Below are 18715 nucleotides of genomic sequence, written 5' to 3' on the forward strand. Positions count from 1 at the left end.
GAGACCCCACTACTTAGGTGCTCCAGTTTTGGCAGGAGCACTCAAGAATGCTGTACTATCTTTCTGAAAAGAAAACTTTGCACCCTCTCTGTCTGGGACTGCTGACTTATACCATCCTGTTGGGAGGTCACTCATCTGTCCACTTAGGATGATAGCATATGATGTCACCCTAGGATCTCGCTGGAGAAACCTGCAAATATAATAATCTTAAAAGCCCTAGTTAATGAGAGAGGAAAAAGCAAGCCCTTCATGACTAAGGTTAGATAACTTTTATGATCATGACTTGCTGTCAGTAGCCTGCTGATTAAGTCCAACTGTTTGCTGACATAACCACTTCTAAATGAGATTGCAAAAGGTTTCCATAATGTTACTGTTCCTTTTGCTAAGAAAGTATAACTACTTCTCCATGGAGCCAGACTCCTGAGTCTCTTTTTAAATATATAATTTAGAAACTATGCATCTAAATTGTCTGAACAATTTGTTCTAAATGGGTGAAACACAGACTGAGTGTAGTAGTTCATCTTACCTATTTTGTCTCATATTTCTGACTGTTCCAGGGGTCTGATCTTTAAAATGATAACATCTTTTTGGAGTTATTCACTTTATTGAAGAAGCAGGATTATAGTCTCATGCCCACATTGCACATGCTGCTAGCATTGTTTATTTCTAAGGATCTAATTCCTCTTAAGTTGTGTTTATAATTGAACATTCCAGCCATTCACAGAAAGCTTTAAGACTTTATTATTACAGTAGTGCAAGCATTGAGTGGCTCTTGTTTTCTAACAGGCCGAATTCTTTTTTGGTAGTATCTCTCAGGGAAACTTGACAGAGAAGATTTTGAAGTTTGTGTAGTGTAAGCCTTTTTCCAACAAGGTGGTAAAATCTGTGTGTGTGTGTATCCAATTTTCAAAAAAATATGTATTAAAATGTAGTTAACATTAGAAATATATTTAATCCTTCTTTGATGATTGAGAAGATACTTTAGTTTCTTGCAGGTACTTTAGTTGCCCAACATTGGCCATTCATTGTATTTGTGAAGCACAGAAGTACCAGTTAGATGTACAGTGTAGATAACAGAGCACTTACTGGATTTGTGTTCTGAGATAAAATTCTTTTCCAGATTTATTGTCTTTCTTTGAAATATAGTTACTATTCTTTTGTTGCATTAAGTGATAGGTATCTAGACCAGAGGTTGGCAAACTTTTCCTATAAAAGACCAGATAGTAAATATTTTAGGCTTTGTGGGCCATACAGCCTCTGTTGAAACTACTTACCTCTGCCATTTTAGCACAAAAGTAACCATAGACAATACAAAGAAGAATGAGTGTGGCTGTGTTCTAATAAAACTTTATTTACAAAAATAGGCAGCTGGCTGGATTTGGCCCATGAGCTATAGTTTGCTGACCCTTGAAACAGAATATGAGGGACTCCATTTAACATCTCCATATTACTGTTAGCCTGTACTGTGCCTGGAACCTGTTGTTCATATATGTTTGTCGAATTAATATTGAATGACTAGCTACTGCTTAAAGAATCTATTAAAGGCATATTTTTGTCTAGAATGTATTTTCTATTTTTGCTCCCAGTTTTTGTCTTCTCTGATCATCCTTTTAACCTCAGAACTAATATTGGCAGGTTTTTGTTTTCTGTCAAAGTAAATATATTTTACAACCAAAACTATGCTGGAAAGAAGCCAAATGATGAATGGATAAACAGATTGTTATGTATCTGTAGAGTACTACTCCACAGTAAGAAGGAATGAACTACTGATGTATGAAACAACGTGGGTGCTTCTCAGACATGTTATACTAAATGAAAGAAGTCAGGCACAAAAGACATCACACTATATGAATTCATTTATATGACTTTCTAGAAAGGGAAAACTATAGGAACATAAAGTAAATTGGTAATTGCAAGGAGCCAGGTGGGAGGGGGTTGACTACAAAGGGGTACATGAGAATTTTGGGGGGATACTAGAAATGTTTTATATCTTGATTGTGATGGTTATGTGGTATAAATGATACCATATATAAATTATATACATTTGTAAAACTCATCAAACTGTATACTGAAAATTGGTGAATTCTGTTATATGTAAATTATGCCTCAGTAAAGCTTTAAGAAGAAGCTAATTAGATCTATATTGCCACTGCAGTATTATCATACCCTAAATTTAGGGGAAATAAGTGTTTATGTTTTTTTTTAACTATGAAACTTCAAGTTGAAAATTAATGAGCTTTTAATTTTTTTAATTACAGAGACACAGCTAAGTTCCCCTGAAATTTTTGACCTTGAAAGAGAAGTCTCTGCAGGTAGCAGAGAGAACCTGGATGCATTAATAATGTCAGATAAGGAGGTGAATATTCTCTACAATTTTTCTCAGTGTTTACTTTCTATGAGTATTCCTCTCTCTGATGCAACATTGACCTTGGCTGAAAAGATTTAGGTGATGGAGGGTTGTAGCTTTTGGGACACTTATCTCAGAGAGAGATTCTTATATTTAAGATCAGTTCAGCACCGTTTTTGAAAATAACAGTAGTTACCATTTCTTGAGTACTGTAATATGCTTTATTATTTCTATTACAGATGGCGAAACAGGCTTAGGATGTTTAAGTAATTTGCTCAAATTTAAACTGCTAATAGTGGTGGAATTAGAATTTGAACATACATTTGTCTCCAAGTCTAGGATATTTTCCATTGTATACTGATAAGTAACAGAGATGAACCACCTTGGAAAAAGTCACTATATTTATATTATGATATAACTTTCAGCCGTGATTTCTAGACGTGATCAGAAATGCAAAGTCGGGATAGCAACATGATAAAATAAGCAAATCTCTATTTGTGGTATTACTGTTCCTAACTTCACGTATCTGGCATCAACCGTAAAGCTGACTGATACAGGTTCATACTTCTGATTAAGATTCTCAGTGTACGTTTTTCATGTGGAGTCTGACAAAACAGTTTAACCACCAAGAACTACCATTTCAAGAAAAATCTTTAAAATCTGTTGTTAGGGAAAGCAGCCTGAGAATTAAATTAATTTTTCTATGGAAATAAAGATTTTAGTAACATTTGTGTATACTATCTTATCCTGAGCACCTCAGAAAGGCTTCATTCTCTTTTTCCTTTTTATACACTAAAATTTTTTGAAAATAGTGTTTACGGTAGAAGTTAGATCCCCTCCCTAGTGTCTGCACTGCAGCTAACTGGGTAGAAATTCTGCTTTCATGAATCATGCTCACTGCTTAGTTCCCTGGAACCTGATCTGTCACAGCTGACAGACCAAGATTTCCTGATGCCAGTCGTGGTAGGAAAGATGATGACACTCCCTGCAGCAGAGCAACTAAGGACAAATTTCTGCTAGATTCTGCCAAAATGGCCTCAGGTCCTTTTCCCAGGGAGAGACTAGAACCTTCTAAATGGCATTGGGGGAACAGAGTGTTATTGACGTAGTCATCCTAACCTACAGAAGAAGCCCTGCAAGCCTTTAGTTAATCAAGGCTGATTTCTTACCCATCCGTGACTGCGAAGGAGACTGTTCTTTGTTTGGGGCAAAGAGCATAAACCCTATTTAGAACTTATAGTCTATGTGCCTGCACCACTACACATCAAATGGATAGAATTGTATGGCCTTTCTCACATTGAATGTCCTCTTTTTGGTGTTGCTGTTTGCTGATACCTATGGATGTCTCTAAATAGTCTTAGAAGTTTCTATTAAAAGAAATTAGAGATACTTTAGGGGCTGGCCCCGTGGCCGAGTGGTTAAGTTCGCGCACTCCGCAGCAGGCGGCCCAGTGTTTCGTTAGTTCGAATCCTGGGCGCGGACATGGCACTGCTCATCAGACCACGCTGAGGCAGCGTCCCACATGCCACAACTAGAAGAACCCACAATGAAGAATACACAACTATGTACCGGGGGGCTTTGGGGAGAAAAAGGAAAAAATAAAATCTTAAAAAAAAAAAGAAATTAGAGATACTTTAGTGTTTAAGTTATTGAGTAATGACTAGTTACAAGTCACTTAATACAAAGATAGAATCTCTTTATGTGCACAAAGATAGTATCATAAAGGGTGTGGACTCTTCCCCTTAGAATATGCATATAGGGTCATTAGTGCAAGGAGCTTGAGCATTGGAATTAGAAGACATGGTTTTGAATCCCAACTCCACCACTTAACTTTGTGACTTTGGGCAAATTGTTATTATTATCTTTTCCTCCTCACAGTCCTAGTTGATAGCTGTATATTCTAGTTGTAAGTCCTTCTAGTTTCTGTGTGAGCCACTGCCACAGCATGGCAGCTGACAGACAAGTGGTGTGCTTCTGTGCCTGGGAACCGAACCTGGGCCGCTGAAGTGGTAAGAGTGCCACACTTTAACCACTAGGCAATACGGGCTGGCTCTTGGGCAGATTATTTAATTACTTGTTTTATTCACTTATTTGGCAGATATTGTTGTGTGTGTACTGTGTGCCAGTTATTGTGTTAGACTTTTGAGATCAATAAGAAAAAAATAGTCCCTGCCCTTAAATGGTCCTGGTAAGGGAAGAAATAGACACATAATCAGATAATTATAATTATAATGTGGTCTGACAAATGTAATGATAGAGAGATGCCTAGGGCATTAGGTGAGCATAGAAGAAGAACGGTTTTCTGAATTTCAGTTCTTCATATGTAAAATGGAGACAAAAATAACCTGTTTTTCTGGGTTGCTCTGAAGATTAAATTAGATAAAGAATATAAAACAGAGCAGGTATTTGGCACAAGTAGAGGTATACATGTGGAACCAGTTATTATTTTACTGCTTTGTAATGTATTGTGGCTGTTCACATATTAGCTTACTAATGACAGAGACTTGCTCAACAGTATTTGAGGTATTTGGAATACCCGTGGTAGAATTGTGATCCCCCTTGATTTCATTTCCAGCAGTGGTCAGGTTCCTTTGGAAATAATGATTTTTGAATATCTTAGCTGAGAGTTTCTCTCAGTTGGAGTCTCAGATATTCTTTTCTCAGATGAGTTATATTCACAGTCAGTTTCATCAGTTGGTTTTTAAGTAACCTGTGTTGAGTCCTTATGATAAGAGGAGAAACATCCAAACAAATAGCTTTCAAAGCTACACATAAAACTGGAGGGAATGGGGAGGTTGGTGATTTGTAGGACATACTTTTATTTTCACTGGGTCTGTTTCTTGAGGTGAGATTTCTTTTGAGGCCACGAGGTAAGGACCAACCTTTAAGAGATCAAGATTCGGTGTCCAAGTACCTCTTTTGAGAAATGACTGTATGGTATTTTAAAAGGAGTAGAAGCAGCTCTGCAGAGACTGAATCCCTGATTGCCTGGTTCTAATGAAAGCTGCTTCGCTTGTATTTTTTCCTCTTGAGGTTCCTCCATTGCAGTTAATATTTAAGTAGACTTTTTTAATGGTGCTGGAAAGAATCTTAATATAAAAATGTTCAGAAACCTCTTAGTTGCCTATGAATATGATTGGAAGTGGTCTTGTATTCACAATAAGACAATAATAGACTGCTCCCTCTTGAATACATTAATAGTTGAAGGTACATTCTCTATATTTTATAGAGCTGGTGATGAATACAAAGGAGTATAGCGCGGGTGTGAGCACCAGTGACATTCATGTCCTGTAACACTTCTGTGCTTAGTGAACTTTAGAATGCCAGTTGCCACTAACTTTCAGGAAGTCAAGACTACTTGCAAATTTTAGGGTATATTGATTTTTTGCCCCTCTGTTCAAATGGTTTTGCATGCACAAGACAACTTTTCCCTGTAAGATTTATGAACAGAGGAACCTGGGTTGGTGAGAAGCTCAGTGACTAAGCTTGGAATAAATACCACCTAGAACTTTCAGACGCTCTTAACTCTCCCCACCTTCTAGAGAAGAAGAATAGAACCAGATAGTCTCCCAGTACCCGGCAGGGTCAGCTTCCAGAAACAGAACGGAGGGAGTGCTTTTTGCTTTTGCCTCAACGTGGTGGAATGGAGAGTCTAAAGGTTTTGATGCCACACAGGCCTGGGTTTGAGTCTTGATTGTCCACGTATTAACTGTGATCAGCAGGTTACTTTGCCTTTCCAAGCCTCAATGTTGTCTTCTGTAATGCTGGAGCTAGTGATGCCTCTGCTGGTTGGGTTGTTGTGAGGGATGAATGTGAAAAATGCTTAGCCAAGCCTGAAATAATATAGGAACTCAACCACTGTTAGTTTGTTTCTTATCTTTCTTTTGTTCCCTTTCAGAGTATGTCTTTTTAAGTAAAAGACCAGTGTGTTGAAAATGACATTTTCTCGCAGTTGTAGAAACTACTTGACTTGGTATATAGATGGCCCATTTCCCTCTCTGTTGGATCACATTACAAGCAGTAGACTTTAGGGATGGCCTAAACTTAGAGACCAAAAAAAATCCAATTGACTCAGAGCTCAAATTATCTACTCATTGCAGTTTTGGTCCTATTTTGTTTTTGTACCAGAAGAGGGTTTATTTCTTTTTCCCCATAGTAAGATGTAATGACAGCCCAGGTGCTCCTTGCTCTTAAATGGAAGCAGTGGCTTTGCAGGACAGTTTCACATTGATTGGATAGGACATGCTGTCCTTTGAAGCAAGTGTTAGGCAGTAGTGCCGCAGTGCTCAGGCATACTGTTGAATTAATCACTCCACACTTCTCAGCTCTGACCTGTAAAGGTAAAATAAAACTGCCTCTGAGAGACACTGGCGACTATAGGAAAAAATGATGACAATAAAACACTGAGAGGAGGAAGAGAGAGAAGGTATAAGAATGGCTTTGGTGGATTGTCTTAATGACTTTTCTTCAGGCCTTCTTAAATATTTGGGTTGTACTTGTGTTTTCTCTTTCAATCCAAAAGTCACAAATAAAACACAAGAGGTGATATGTCTTACTATTCTAAGCTGAGGCCTAGGTTCTTAAATTTTAGTTGGGCTCCTTTTGCTTTTAGAGCTCTTTTGTTTTCTAACTCCTTTTGTCCGAAGTCACTTAGAATTATCAGAGTTCTTTTGTGAGATTGAAAAAAGTGTCTTTAAGATGCTGTTGATCTACAGATTGTTTGAAACACAGCAGACACAGCATACTGACCCAATGAGGACAGTGCCTTGCAGTGTAAGAGAGAGGAATGCCCTCAGGGTTGGGGGCCAGATAGTCCTTGGTTTGAATTTCAGCTCTTGTCACTTCTTTGTTCTGTAACTTTGGGCAAGTTGCTTTACTGTTCTGGACAGTGCTTTTCTAAGTTGTAAAAAGGGTATGTTTAATACCTTTGTAAGATTACAGTGGGGATTAAATGAGTATCCATGCAGAGTGCTTAGCACATAGTAGTTAGACACTGAATAAGTATTAACTATATTAATGTATCTCCCAATACTCAGTCCTGAATTTGGCAAACTGATTGATATTGTCTCTTTGAAAGTAAATGAAACATGGGATGGAGTCTCTTGTAATTCTTTGGAGGAAAAGAGATTTTATAAAGTAAAGCTGTTACAGTTGCCATTTGTCATGTTTTTCAGGTTGGTAACAGGGAAGACACTGAGAAGGAAATACCTACTTCTACCTTCTCATCCACTACCCGGATATCCTGCCCAGTATGTGGCCAAGGCTTTCCCCGCTCAAAGATCGAGCAACATGCCATGTACTGCAATGGGCCAATGGGGCAAGATTCAGGTAAGACTTATCAGGACAGCCAAAGTCTGTGTGTTGGTTTTGTAATCCTGTACAGTACAGTACAGGAAACTCTTCTTCACCTGTTCTTCAAAGTTAAAGTTGTTGGTTTGTTTGTTTTTGTTTTTTCTGTCTTGTTAATTCTGTAGTATTTTTCATGCTCTTTATTACTTTGGCAGATATATTATTTTGTTGCACAGAAGGAGAAGGGGAAAGGAAAAGTGTTTCATCTTTGAATGTTTCAACTAATTTTTGCTGTAGGTAGGCCAAAAATTAGTGCAATGCCATGGACCTTGCATTTCAACTTATATATCCAAATCTTGAGACTCCTATGGAATTTGAGGAACTAAGTTCTAGAGTTGCCCATTTTTTCATTCAAATTAAGTCCTTTCTGGGTTTTTTGTGTGTGTGGAAATTCTACCTAAAGACAACAGCTGAAAAATATCCCTAATTTCCATTCATGTCCTACCCTGGAGCTGTTGGTTATCTCTTGAAGAGTGCACCAAAAGCCTTAAGTTTTGGTGCAGTGTGAGATATTGGCTTCTTCATCATAGCCCTTGAAATTCCACCCCTCATCTTGCCTTTCTGTCTAGGACTTTAAACTTTAAATATAATGGTATCAGCCCAGCTCGCTGTGGTCCAACATGCTGAATGTAACCATGCCTTAGATGATTGGAAGGGTTGCAGTGTTTTTCTTAGTGCTACTTGCTTCCCATGACTTAGAGGTATTAATCTAAAATTGTATAATTGTGAGATATTGTGTAAGTTAAGATTTCTAGGAAAGAAAGCCACATGTTATTTAATTTCTCTGAAATAATACACTTCTTATTTATTAAAGAAGTACCTAAACTTATAATTTATCTTTCTGATTATAAAGTAGTATGTATTCATTATAATAATAGTAATAATAATGGCTTACATTTATTGAATACTTAAAATGAGACAGGCACTATTTACATAAATGGGACCATGGTATATATATTTTCTTCTACAACTAGCCTTTTTTTATTTAGCAGTAAATTTAGATTTTTCCATGTGCAGAGATATTTTTTATGTAGTTGAACTCTGACACTATATATAAAATTTTGTGTTCTTTTTTTTCCGTTTTTTTAATTGATGTAACCTTGGTTTATAACATTATATAAATTTCAGGTGTACATCATCATATTTTGACTTCTGTATAGACTACATTGCGTTCACCACCAAAAGTCTAGTTGCCATTCATCACTGTTGAAATGTGCGTCTTTTATACTTACAGCATAAAATTTCCCATGTCATTAAAAGTTATGTGTAAAAATATTTTTAATGCCTCCATAATATTCTGTAATCCAGATTGCCTCCATTTACTTAACTGTTTTGTATTTAGAATGCTTCAAGTTGCCATGTTATACTTACATAACACTGAGTCTCTTATGCATAAAGTTTTTGCGGTATTTTAGACTTATTTCCCAAGGATATATTTCTAGTTTGGTGGTAGTAAGAGAGATGGGCTCTAGAGTCTAATCAGTCTGAGGTTGAGTCCCACCTCTGTCACTTACTAGTGTGTGACCCTGTGCTAGTTTCCAAGCTTCCCTTTATACATCTGTCAAATAATAGTAATGACCTTATTCTGTTTTTGTGAGGTTAAATTAGATATTTTAAGGTAAGTGCTTAGCACATAGTAAGTACTTAAGAACTTTCAGCTACTGTTACTGTTCCCAATAGTGGAATTACTAGGCAAAGATTCTGTCATCATGGTTTTTTTTTTTTTTTTTGAGGAAGATTAGCCTTGAGCTAACCTCTGCTGCCAATCCTCCTTTTTTTTTTCTTTTGCTGAGGAAGACTGGCCCTGAGCTAACATCTGTGCCCATTTTCCTCTACTTTATATGTGGGACCCCTGCCACAACATGGTTTGACAAGCGGTGCATAGGTCTGCACCTGGGATCCGAACCAGCAAACCCCGGGCCGCCAAAGCGGAATGTGCAAACTTAACTGCTGTACCACCGGGCCAACCCCTGTCATCATTTTTAAAGGTCTTTATAAATAGCATTGTAGTCTTTTAAATACAATGAAAATCGAAGACCTAAATCTAGTCATCAACTCCTTTTAATAGAAGAGCACTGAAGGACTAGGATTCTAGATGCAGTTTTAACTTGACATTGCTCTTTAGTCTGATTTTTAGCTGAGTCCCAGTGACTGAAAAAATTCTGGGCTGGGCATTTGATGATCAGAGAAGGAAGAACCTATCTTTTCTATCTTACCAAATATACTTACCCAACTGGTATTAGTTATCTGAGTCAAAACCCTGCTTAGCATTGAGGTCCAGAAATAGATGAGTTTGAGTAGCTGAATGTCCCTTGAGCTCTAGAAATAGATGACCTCCTTCTGATCAGAATTATTAAGTAAGGAGTAGCGCACAGAGTAGCTCCTACTGACATCTCCCAGACTGAACTCTGACAGTTTGTGCTTAAACAGGAAGCTTTGGTATTCATTACTGTCAGATGTCTTTCAGCCATATGATAGTGCTTTTAAGACTGTTCTTCCTTACTTGGCTGTGGTGGGGCAACTCACAACCCCAACTGTTTGCTGTTGAAATTGATTCAGACTTGTTTCTGAGTTTTCTCAAACCAAATGCAGACTTGTACCACCAGAGCCAGGACCTTCTCATTGAACTTGTTGAGAGGCTGACACCATTGTTGGGCAAAGTAGACTGAGACTTGCATTGTCATTCATTCAGGGAAAGCCTTTCAGGTTCTCTTTATTCCATTGGGCCAAGGGTCATTGACCCTGTCTAATGCTGCTCATTTGGATTTACACTCTAGTCTTGAGGACTCTTTCAGACATAGATGTAAGTGTGTTTTCTGATATAATTGGAAGCTCTTGTATTCTTGGCACTATATGTCATGTAGCTCTGATTCAAGTGTCTCAGAGTTCCACCCAAAGATGTCTGCTGTATCCTGAATGACAGCCACACTTTCTTTTTCAAATAGGGAAATATGTTTTAAAAATTAGTTCAGAAGTACAATAAAGAAAAATCTAAAATACTACAAATTTATTTTCAACACCAACTTACCTACCTAGAACCAGAAATTTGATTCCTTTCTATCACCTACTGCCTTCCTACTTAACTTTGATTCATCCAGATACTTAAGAAACACTTTTTAAAAAATGGTGCTAGACCTTATGTGAGTTACTACGGAAGTTTAAGACAAGATTTCTGCCATTAAGGAGCTTGCAGTTTCATTGGGGAGATAAGCATTAACCCAGGACCATAATTAGAAGACGACACAAAGTGAATGATTGTGTACCCAAATGAATGTCCCTGACAGTAAGTGCAGTCAGAAAAAGGAGAGCTGCAGTGAATAGGGATGATGTCTCAGAGAGGGTGGGCTTAGTTGGGCTTGAAGGCTGGATGGCTTTGGATAAAACAATAGGAAAGTAGGGGGCCCTTTATCCTCCTGTGGGTTAGATAAGATAGGAAATAAGGCCACTAAACAAGAGCTTCTTCCTCTTAATCTTTCTAGTATGTTAGCTTGCTAACCTAAATTACCCTCTCTGGTGACATTTTAGGCCCTATGAAAGAATTTGGAGCAGGGAGTCCTCCCTGGAACTGTCCCACTCTGCTTACTCCTCTACTTTCCTGGGAACAGAGCATGCAGCTATAGGGAGGGTGGGGAAGTTGTTAAAGGAATTATGCAAAGTACTTACTAGTGTGCTTGGTGTATAGTAGGTCCTCACTAAGTTTTGTGTCTTTATTTGGTTTCTCTACCAGCTTGTCTGCCCTGGTCTTCCTTGTCAGAGACGGTCGTGATTGTTCTGGTTCCTCTCAACTTTATGACTGTCGACAGAGGCCAGGCCCTCAGCCTAATTTTTCAATCTTTGGTAAAAGGAAGCCTCTCCTACTATAGAGGGGGAAAAGTTAATCTTGAAAACATACAACCCAGGCTGGGAGACCATTAGCTCAATGCCTAAGGGGATGGCCTGAGAGGACTTACCTCCCAGAGTTAAGTATCCAGCTTTCCCCTCCTTCCTGTTTTCTCCTGATTCTGATCCTAGGCATGCTTGGTTCAGCTGTGTAAAAGAAATAGTAATTAGAGTCATTTACAAGAAGTGTCTACCATTTATGCCTAGTTACCGTGCAGCACAATAACAATTATGCGTATCATTAAATATGTGTCTGATTAACTTTGCTGTAAGTTTTATTTGATTATAATGCTACAGTCTGGTTAAGTTGGCTCAGTTTGTTGCTCAATGACATGGCTGTCTATCCGCAGCTACAGAAAAATTAGAGGGAGTGTTCTTTAAAGGTATTGTTTGAGGGGAGAGGATTTGCTGAATTAATCTAGACTAGGACAAAGATAGGTTACCTTTGAATTTGCTTTCTGGAATATGGCTTTGAGACTGTTTTTATTTAAACCCCTAGGAAGAATATAACTCCATTTACTCGTTCAATAAATATTGACTAAGTACTTACTATGTACCAGATACAGTGAGCAGAATATATAAAGTCCCTGTTCTCATGGAGCTTATATTCTAGTAGTAGGGTACTGATAATAAACATAGAGTATATTATGTATTTTGGAGAAAAAAAGAAAAAGAGGATAGGGAGTACTGAGGTCAGGAGGTATAGCAATTTAAAGTAGGTGGTTAGGGAAGGTGTCAATGAGAAAGTGACATTTGAGCAGAGACCTAAAGGAAGTGGGGGAATAAGCGAAGATGATTTCAAGGTGGAGAGGAGGGAGTGTTCCAGGCAGAGGAACAGTAAGTGTAAAGACCCTGAGGTGTGAACGGGCTTGGTACGGATGAGGAATGACAAAGAAGCCAGTGTGGCTGGAGTGGAGTAAGTGAGTGAGAGATAAACAATGAAACCAGAGAGGTCGTTGGGAAGGGGACAAGTGGACAGATCACATATGGCTCTTAGGTCATAGTAGGGACTCTTTCTTTTACTCTGACTAAACGAGGAATCCTTGGAGGGATTTGTGCAAGGAATGAATTAGTATTTGAGAAAAAGATCACTTTGGCTGCTCTGTGAATAGATGGTTGGGATTGAGGACAAGGGTGGAAGCTGGGAGAACAGCCAACATTTTATTTTTGGCAGTATGATAGAGTGCGAGAAACACGGGCTTTGGAAGTAGGCAGATCTAAACTTAAATTTCACCTGTAATACTTGTCAGCTGGGTAATATTTGACAAATTATCTTAGCTCTTTGAGGATCAGGTGCCTTGTTTGTAAAATTAGTCTGACATCGTCAGGATTGTCATGAGAATCAGAGATACTTTATAAAGTACCTAGCAGTGTGTCTAGTATAGTCTATAAATGGTAGCTACTGTTATTATTGAATATTCTTCCTGCCTATGTAGTGTTTCTGAGGTCTGTGTTTCTGTGTGCTAATACATAAAAGATAAGCCATCAGCAAGGTGGAGCTAAGGGAAAGAAGAAAGGCAGGGCAAGGTAGGAGGGTCAAAGTGGTAAGAATAAGCTAGTGAGAGATAGATCATAGGAGACTTAGGGAAGCTGAAGGCATTAACTGTCTATACTCGTTGGGCCTAGATACAGGGGTGTGGCTTAGAGTCAGGATACTGCCAGGAGTGGATTTTCTCTTCACAGATATTTCCTGGAATAATAATGATGGGTAAGTGGGCGGGTGGAGGTATGAGTACTTGTTATAAACAGCTTGAGAGCTAACAGAGAAGGACTGAGGCCTAGAAGATGCTTGACTTGGGTGACTCAGCAAAAATCATCAGACCTGAACATCTCTAAGTAAAACTTCTTAAATTAGACAAAGTTGACTTTTTCTGTTTTTTATACTTAGATTTGCCTAGCTGATTGTAATTTGTATCCCATTCAATCTTCTTGCTGTATTAATGTGGCTTTTCTGGTACCCAGGAGGATTAGATCAAGTATATTCCTATTGACACCTAGTTACTGAGTATTAACATTTGGTAAATAGCATAGGTTTAGTAGAAATAACATGTATTTGGAGACATACCGATCTGTGAGGAGATAGACAAATCCAAACACACAGAGATTACAGTGCAGTTGGGTAGATAAGACGTATACATGAATAACTGTAATAATGCAAGGTCAAAACTAAGGGACATACAGATAAAATCCTGTGGTGTTTCAGAAGCAATGTGATTATAGATTGAGAGGAAAGGGTATTGATGTAAAAGAACAGTAGGAAAAAATCAAATAAATAGAAAAATATGAAGGATGTACAGGAAAGAGCAAGCAATTCACTGTGGTTGTAGTATGGACGTTATGAAAGGAAGTAGTAGGCAGTTGAAGAATGACAAATGTAATGAGTTATGTGAGTTAATATGGGGCAAAATTTTTTTCAACTATAAAAGAGTTATTTGTATGTTTACCCCATTGTAGTATATAGAACTCTTTTGGATGCAGGTGTTGGAAATATAATTCAAGTAACCTGAAGCAAAAAGAGAGGTTAGTTTGCATAATAGTTGGGAGGTCTAATGTAGGCTTCAGGCGGAGCTGGCTCTAGTAGCTCTGATGATGTCCTTCTCCGTCCTTTGACTCCACTTGTCTTTATTCAACAGGTAGGCTTTTTTCAGGGGGCAAGCAAAATGTCTGCCAGCAGGCATAAACTTTTAGCTTTTAGTGGGAAAGAGTTCCTTCTCTTGAGACCATAGGTCAGTCTAGAGAAGAACTGATTGGCTTTATTTAAGTGTCCACTTTTAGTCTAGTCACTGTGACCAAGGATGGGTTTGTATCATTTATAAGTCAGAATCAGAACAAGTAACAGAAAACACCATTAACAGTGGGTTTAATGTAGGATTTCTTTTTCTCATATAACAAGATATCTAGAGTGAGGCAGTGGCTCAGTGATGTATTGAGAATTTAGGCTTTTCTCTTTTGGCTTTAATAATCCTTCACTTGTGGCTTCCTGACTCAGTGGTTTCAAGATAGCTGTTGGCATCTCTAGACTTCACATCTGTGTTCCAGGCAGGAAGAAGGAGAAAGGATAAAGGAGTATGACTGTAGAGTCTGACTACAGCATCTATACTCATTCCTATAATCTTCTGGAATTGAGTTTATTCCAAATTGTGGTAGAATTAGGTCAGTTATAAATTTAGTGTTTGTTCATGTCCTTTATGTGTGTTCATGTCTTTGTATGTATAAAATTATCTCTGAAATCATTGATTAATTTGCTTTGTACAGTGATTCACCTTAACAAAAGTTTTCTTGTCCTGCTATTCGTGAAGTGCTAAGTGCTGGAGGTGCTCAAGAGGTGGTGAGGGATATGATACAGAGCTGAATGGGACCTCAAATTTGTATTCAGAGAATTCACAGACTATTGAGGCAAATGGAGCTTGCGCACTGTTAAGTATGATACAGATCAGTTGAAGTGTGAAAATAGAGGCACTAACCACTCACAGAGGAGGGAAGGGATTACTTCTGATTGGTGATAAAAAAGGGCAGATTCTTGTGTTCCCCTATTACCAGGCATGGGGTTTTTTAACCTTTTTTTCCTATTAAAGATAGCTGTGTAAAAGATCAGTGAATCTTGTAATGTATAAATTGTCTGAATTTCTGATTAGAATTATTTCCTTAAACTGGATTACTAAAAGTAGAATTACTGGATTATATGTATAGTGTTTTCAGATTGCTTTCTGGAAAGGTAATACTCATTTAAATTCTCACCAGTAGCATATGAGAGTGTTCCTGTAACCACACCATTCCAAATACTGAGGAATATTCTTTTAAAAAAAATGATTGCCTATTTGATAGGTAATCAATGGCATTTCATTATACTTTTTGTTTCTTTGATTAGTAGTAAAGTTGAACTTTTCTTCTTTTTTTAAAAAGCCAATTTGTATTTCTTCTTTGAGAATTGTTCTCTAAACTTTGCGCAAGTTATCTGTTGGGTTCTTAGTATTTTTCTTATCAGTTTATTTAAGTTCTTTATAAATGATTTGCTTTTTGCTTCACAGGTACTTTCCAGGTTTTTTCCACCTACCCATCAGTTCCTAACAAGTTTCCAGATTTATGCAGCCTGGGACAGCAACCGTCTTCTTGTGCAAACACTGTCAAAGCTTTTATTTCTTGAAGTGGAAGCAGTGCTGATTCTGCAGAAAGACCTAATCGGTCTGAATAGAATAAGCACTGATACAGGGAAAAGAGTATTGGAATCCATGCAGAATTAAGGGAGGAGTGGGCAGCAAGGAGAAAAGATAAAGAATTTATTGCCGTTGATGATGGGAGGAGGAAGTTAAGAGGTAGGAGGAGGTAGTGGCCTGGTATGGGGGTCAACACGAGTTAGATGCCCAAAGTGGTATATTTAAAGTAGATTCCCATTGATAGGTTTGACCCCAGAACTGTTTGGTGTTTTCTGGAGAGGCCACCATCTTATTTGAAAGCTTATGATACTGACATAGAAATACATCATAATTCTTAGCTACTGGATGAACAATAGACCTGTACCTCCACCCCAGACTTGTTATGTTCCACTGCGTGTAACTCTCTCTTTTTGTATTAATGATGTAGCAGCAGTGTGTTGTCCGTCCCATCCCATCTCCTTCCTGCCCTCATCACCTCATTTGTCTTCTGGCCACTTTTTTCAATTAAATTTAATTAATTAATTTATGCAGGGAAATTAGCCCTGAGCTAACGTCTGTTGCCAAGCTTCCTCTTTTTTTTTTTTTTAACCTCTGCAAAGCCCAGTACATGGTTGTATATCCTAGTTGTAAGTCATTCCAGTTCTCCACAGCATGACAACTGACAAGACGGGTGGTGTGGTTCCATGACTGGAAAGTGAACCCAGGCTGCCAGAGTGGTGAGTGCTGAACTGTAACCACTAGACCATCAGGGCTGGCTCTTCTCACAACTTCTGTTCAACTTTTCTGTGAAACATTTCCTCATATCAGCTCCACTATGGTTACTGTGTGATGTGGCATGTGAAATGATAGTCTGATTGTAATCCTTATCTGCTTGAGTCCTCAGTGCTTTCACTGTTCCCTTCTTGTTCCTCTTAACATTGACTTTGTTTTTGCTTTAGTTACCCCCACTTGTTGTGCCTTGCTGCTGAAGAGGCAAGCCTCAGGGTTTCTTCAGCAGTTTCCTTCTGCCAGATGTGCTTATTCTTTCCTTGAAAAATAAAATAGCTCTTATTAACACTTGAGTTACTACCCAAAGTTTTATGTGTTGAAGAAATATTAACAACTAAAACCACTGTAGAGAAGTTCTCTCACTTCATGATCTAGTCACAGGTAGGCTTTTCACAGTCTACTTAGAGTTAATAACACTTTATGAAAAGCGTAGAAATCTTGTAACTGTATGGGTCCATTTATTAGCCTCCCCTTTCTTTTATGGTGTAGTTGTCATATGTCATTTGTACATCTACATATATTATAAACCCATAAAACAGTGTTACAGTTTTTGCTTTAAACAGTCCTGTGTACTTTAAAGAAACTAAGAAGAAAATAGTCTTTCATATTTAGTAAATATTTACCATTTCTGATACTCTTTCAGTTCTTCCTGATAATCTGAGTTCATACCATGTTATCCTCTTCAGCCCGAAGAAATTGCCTCTAGCATTTCTTGTAGTATTGATCTACTGGCAACAAACTTTCCTGGCATTTTTATTATCTGAAGATGTCTTGATTTCACCATTATTCTTGAAGGATATTTTCACTGAATATAGAATTTGGGGTTGATGGATTTTTTTCTTTCATCACTTTATAGATTTTGTTCCATTATCTTCTGGCCTCCATAATTTCTGATAATAAATCTGCAGTCATTCAAATTGTTGTTCGCCTATAAATTGAAAACAGGTCATATTTTCCTCATTCTCTTTGCATGTTAAGTAATTTTAGTTGTATCCTGAACATTGTGAATGTTATATTGTGGATATTCTAGAGTCTGTTTTATTCTTCAGAAAAGTATTATTTTTCGTTTGTTTTATTAGACAGTTAACTTGGTTGGAGTCAAACTGCATGCTGTCATTTGGGGAGGCACTTCAATCTCAATTTGATTCTATCATCCTTAACTCAAGTCTGTCTAGTGCATGAGTGGTTCTGGATTCAGCCAGAGACCTAAGCAGAGTTTATTGACAGAATGTGGGACTTCTCCTCTATGGTTTTTCCTCCCAGAATATACCTCAGTTTGGGTTTATCTAATGTTTTCTTATGATTAGACTCAGGTTAAACATTTTTGGCAGGAATATAACAAAGGGAATGTTGTGTTCTTCTAAATGCATCATGTCTTAGTCAGTTTGGGCTACTCTAACAAAGTACCATAGGCGAGGTAGCTTATAAACAACAGTAATTTATTTCTCACAGTTTTGGAGGCTGGAAATCTGAGATCAGGATGCCAGCATGGTTGGGTTCTGGTGAGGGCCCTCTTCCAGGTTGCAGACTGCTGACTTCTTGCTGTGTCTTCACGTGGAGGAATGAGAGAACAGCCCCTTATAATGGCACTGATCCCATTCATGGCCTAATCACCACCGAAAGGCCCTGCATTTTAAAACCATTACATCAGTGGGTCAGATTTCAACGTATGAATTTGGGAAGGATGCAAACATTCAGTCTATTACGTATCACATCAGGGTGCAAATGATAGCAGTTTATATTGTTACAGATGGTAAATCTGATCCTCTCTTTAAGGTGGTGTCTACCAGGTTTTCTTTTGTAAAGGTTCCTTTTACCCTTTGTGATCATTCTGTTATCTGTGGGGTAATACTTTGAGGCTGTATGAATATCCTACTGGTGATTCTTGCTTAATTTAATTATTACTCTGTTATTAAATGGTGATTTTTGTATTCCTGCCATTTTTCTATATTGATTAGCTGACATCCTTCTGTAAATAGGAACTTTCTCCTTCTTCCGTTAATATTTTTTTAATGTGGTATGGACTCATGGATTCATTCTTTACATTTACTATATTATAATACATACTTTCCAGTAGTCTTTTTTATTTTATTTATTTATTTATTTTTTTATTAAGGTTATGAAAGTTAACATCGTTGTGAAATTACAGTTGTGCATCATTATTAGTCATGTTGTAGGTACACCACTTCACCCCTAGTGCCCTCCCCCACCTCCCTTT

At 37.9% G+C, this 18715-nt stretch overlaps 1 protein-coding gene across 2 annotated transcripts in view; it reads left to right on the top strand.

Moving 5' to 3' along the window:
• The window catches only part of UIMC1 (ubiquitin interaction motif containing 1), a 111361-nt gene that overhangs the window by 71180 nt on the left and 21466 nt on the right, over positions 1-18715 (top strand). For both annotated transcript variants that reach the window (XM_044777621.2, XM_044777619.2), the window contains exons 10-11: positions 2259-2356; positions 7522-7675. In XM_044777621.2, the coding sequence (XP_044633556.2) occupies positions 2259-2356; positions 7522-7675 (252 nt within the window). The remainder of the gene's footprint in view (positions 1-2258; positions 2357-7521; positions 7676-18715) is intronic.

This window comes from Equus asinus, chromosome 9 (assembly GCF_041296235.1).
Source record: "Equus asinus isolate D_3611 breed Donkey chromosome 9, EquAss-T2T_v2, whole genome shotgun sequence".
NCBI lineage: Eukaryota > Metazoa > Chordata > Mammalia > Perissodactyla > Equidae > Equus > Equus asinus.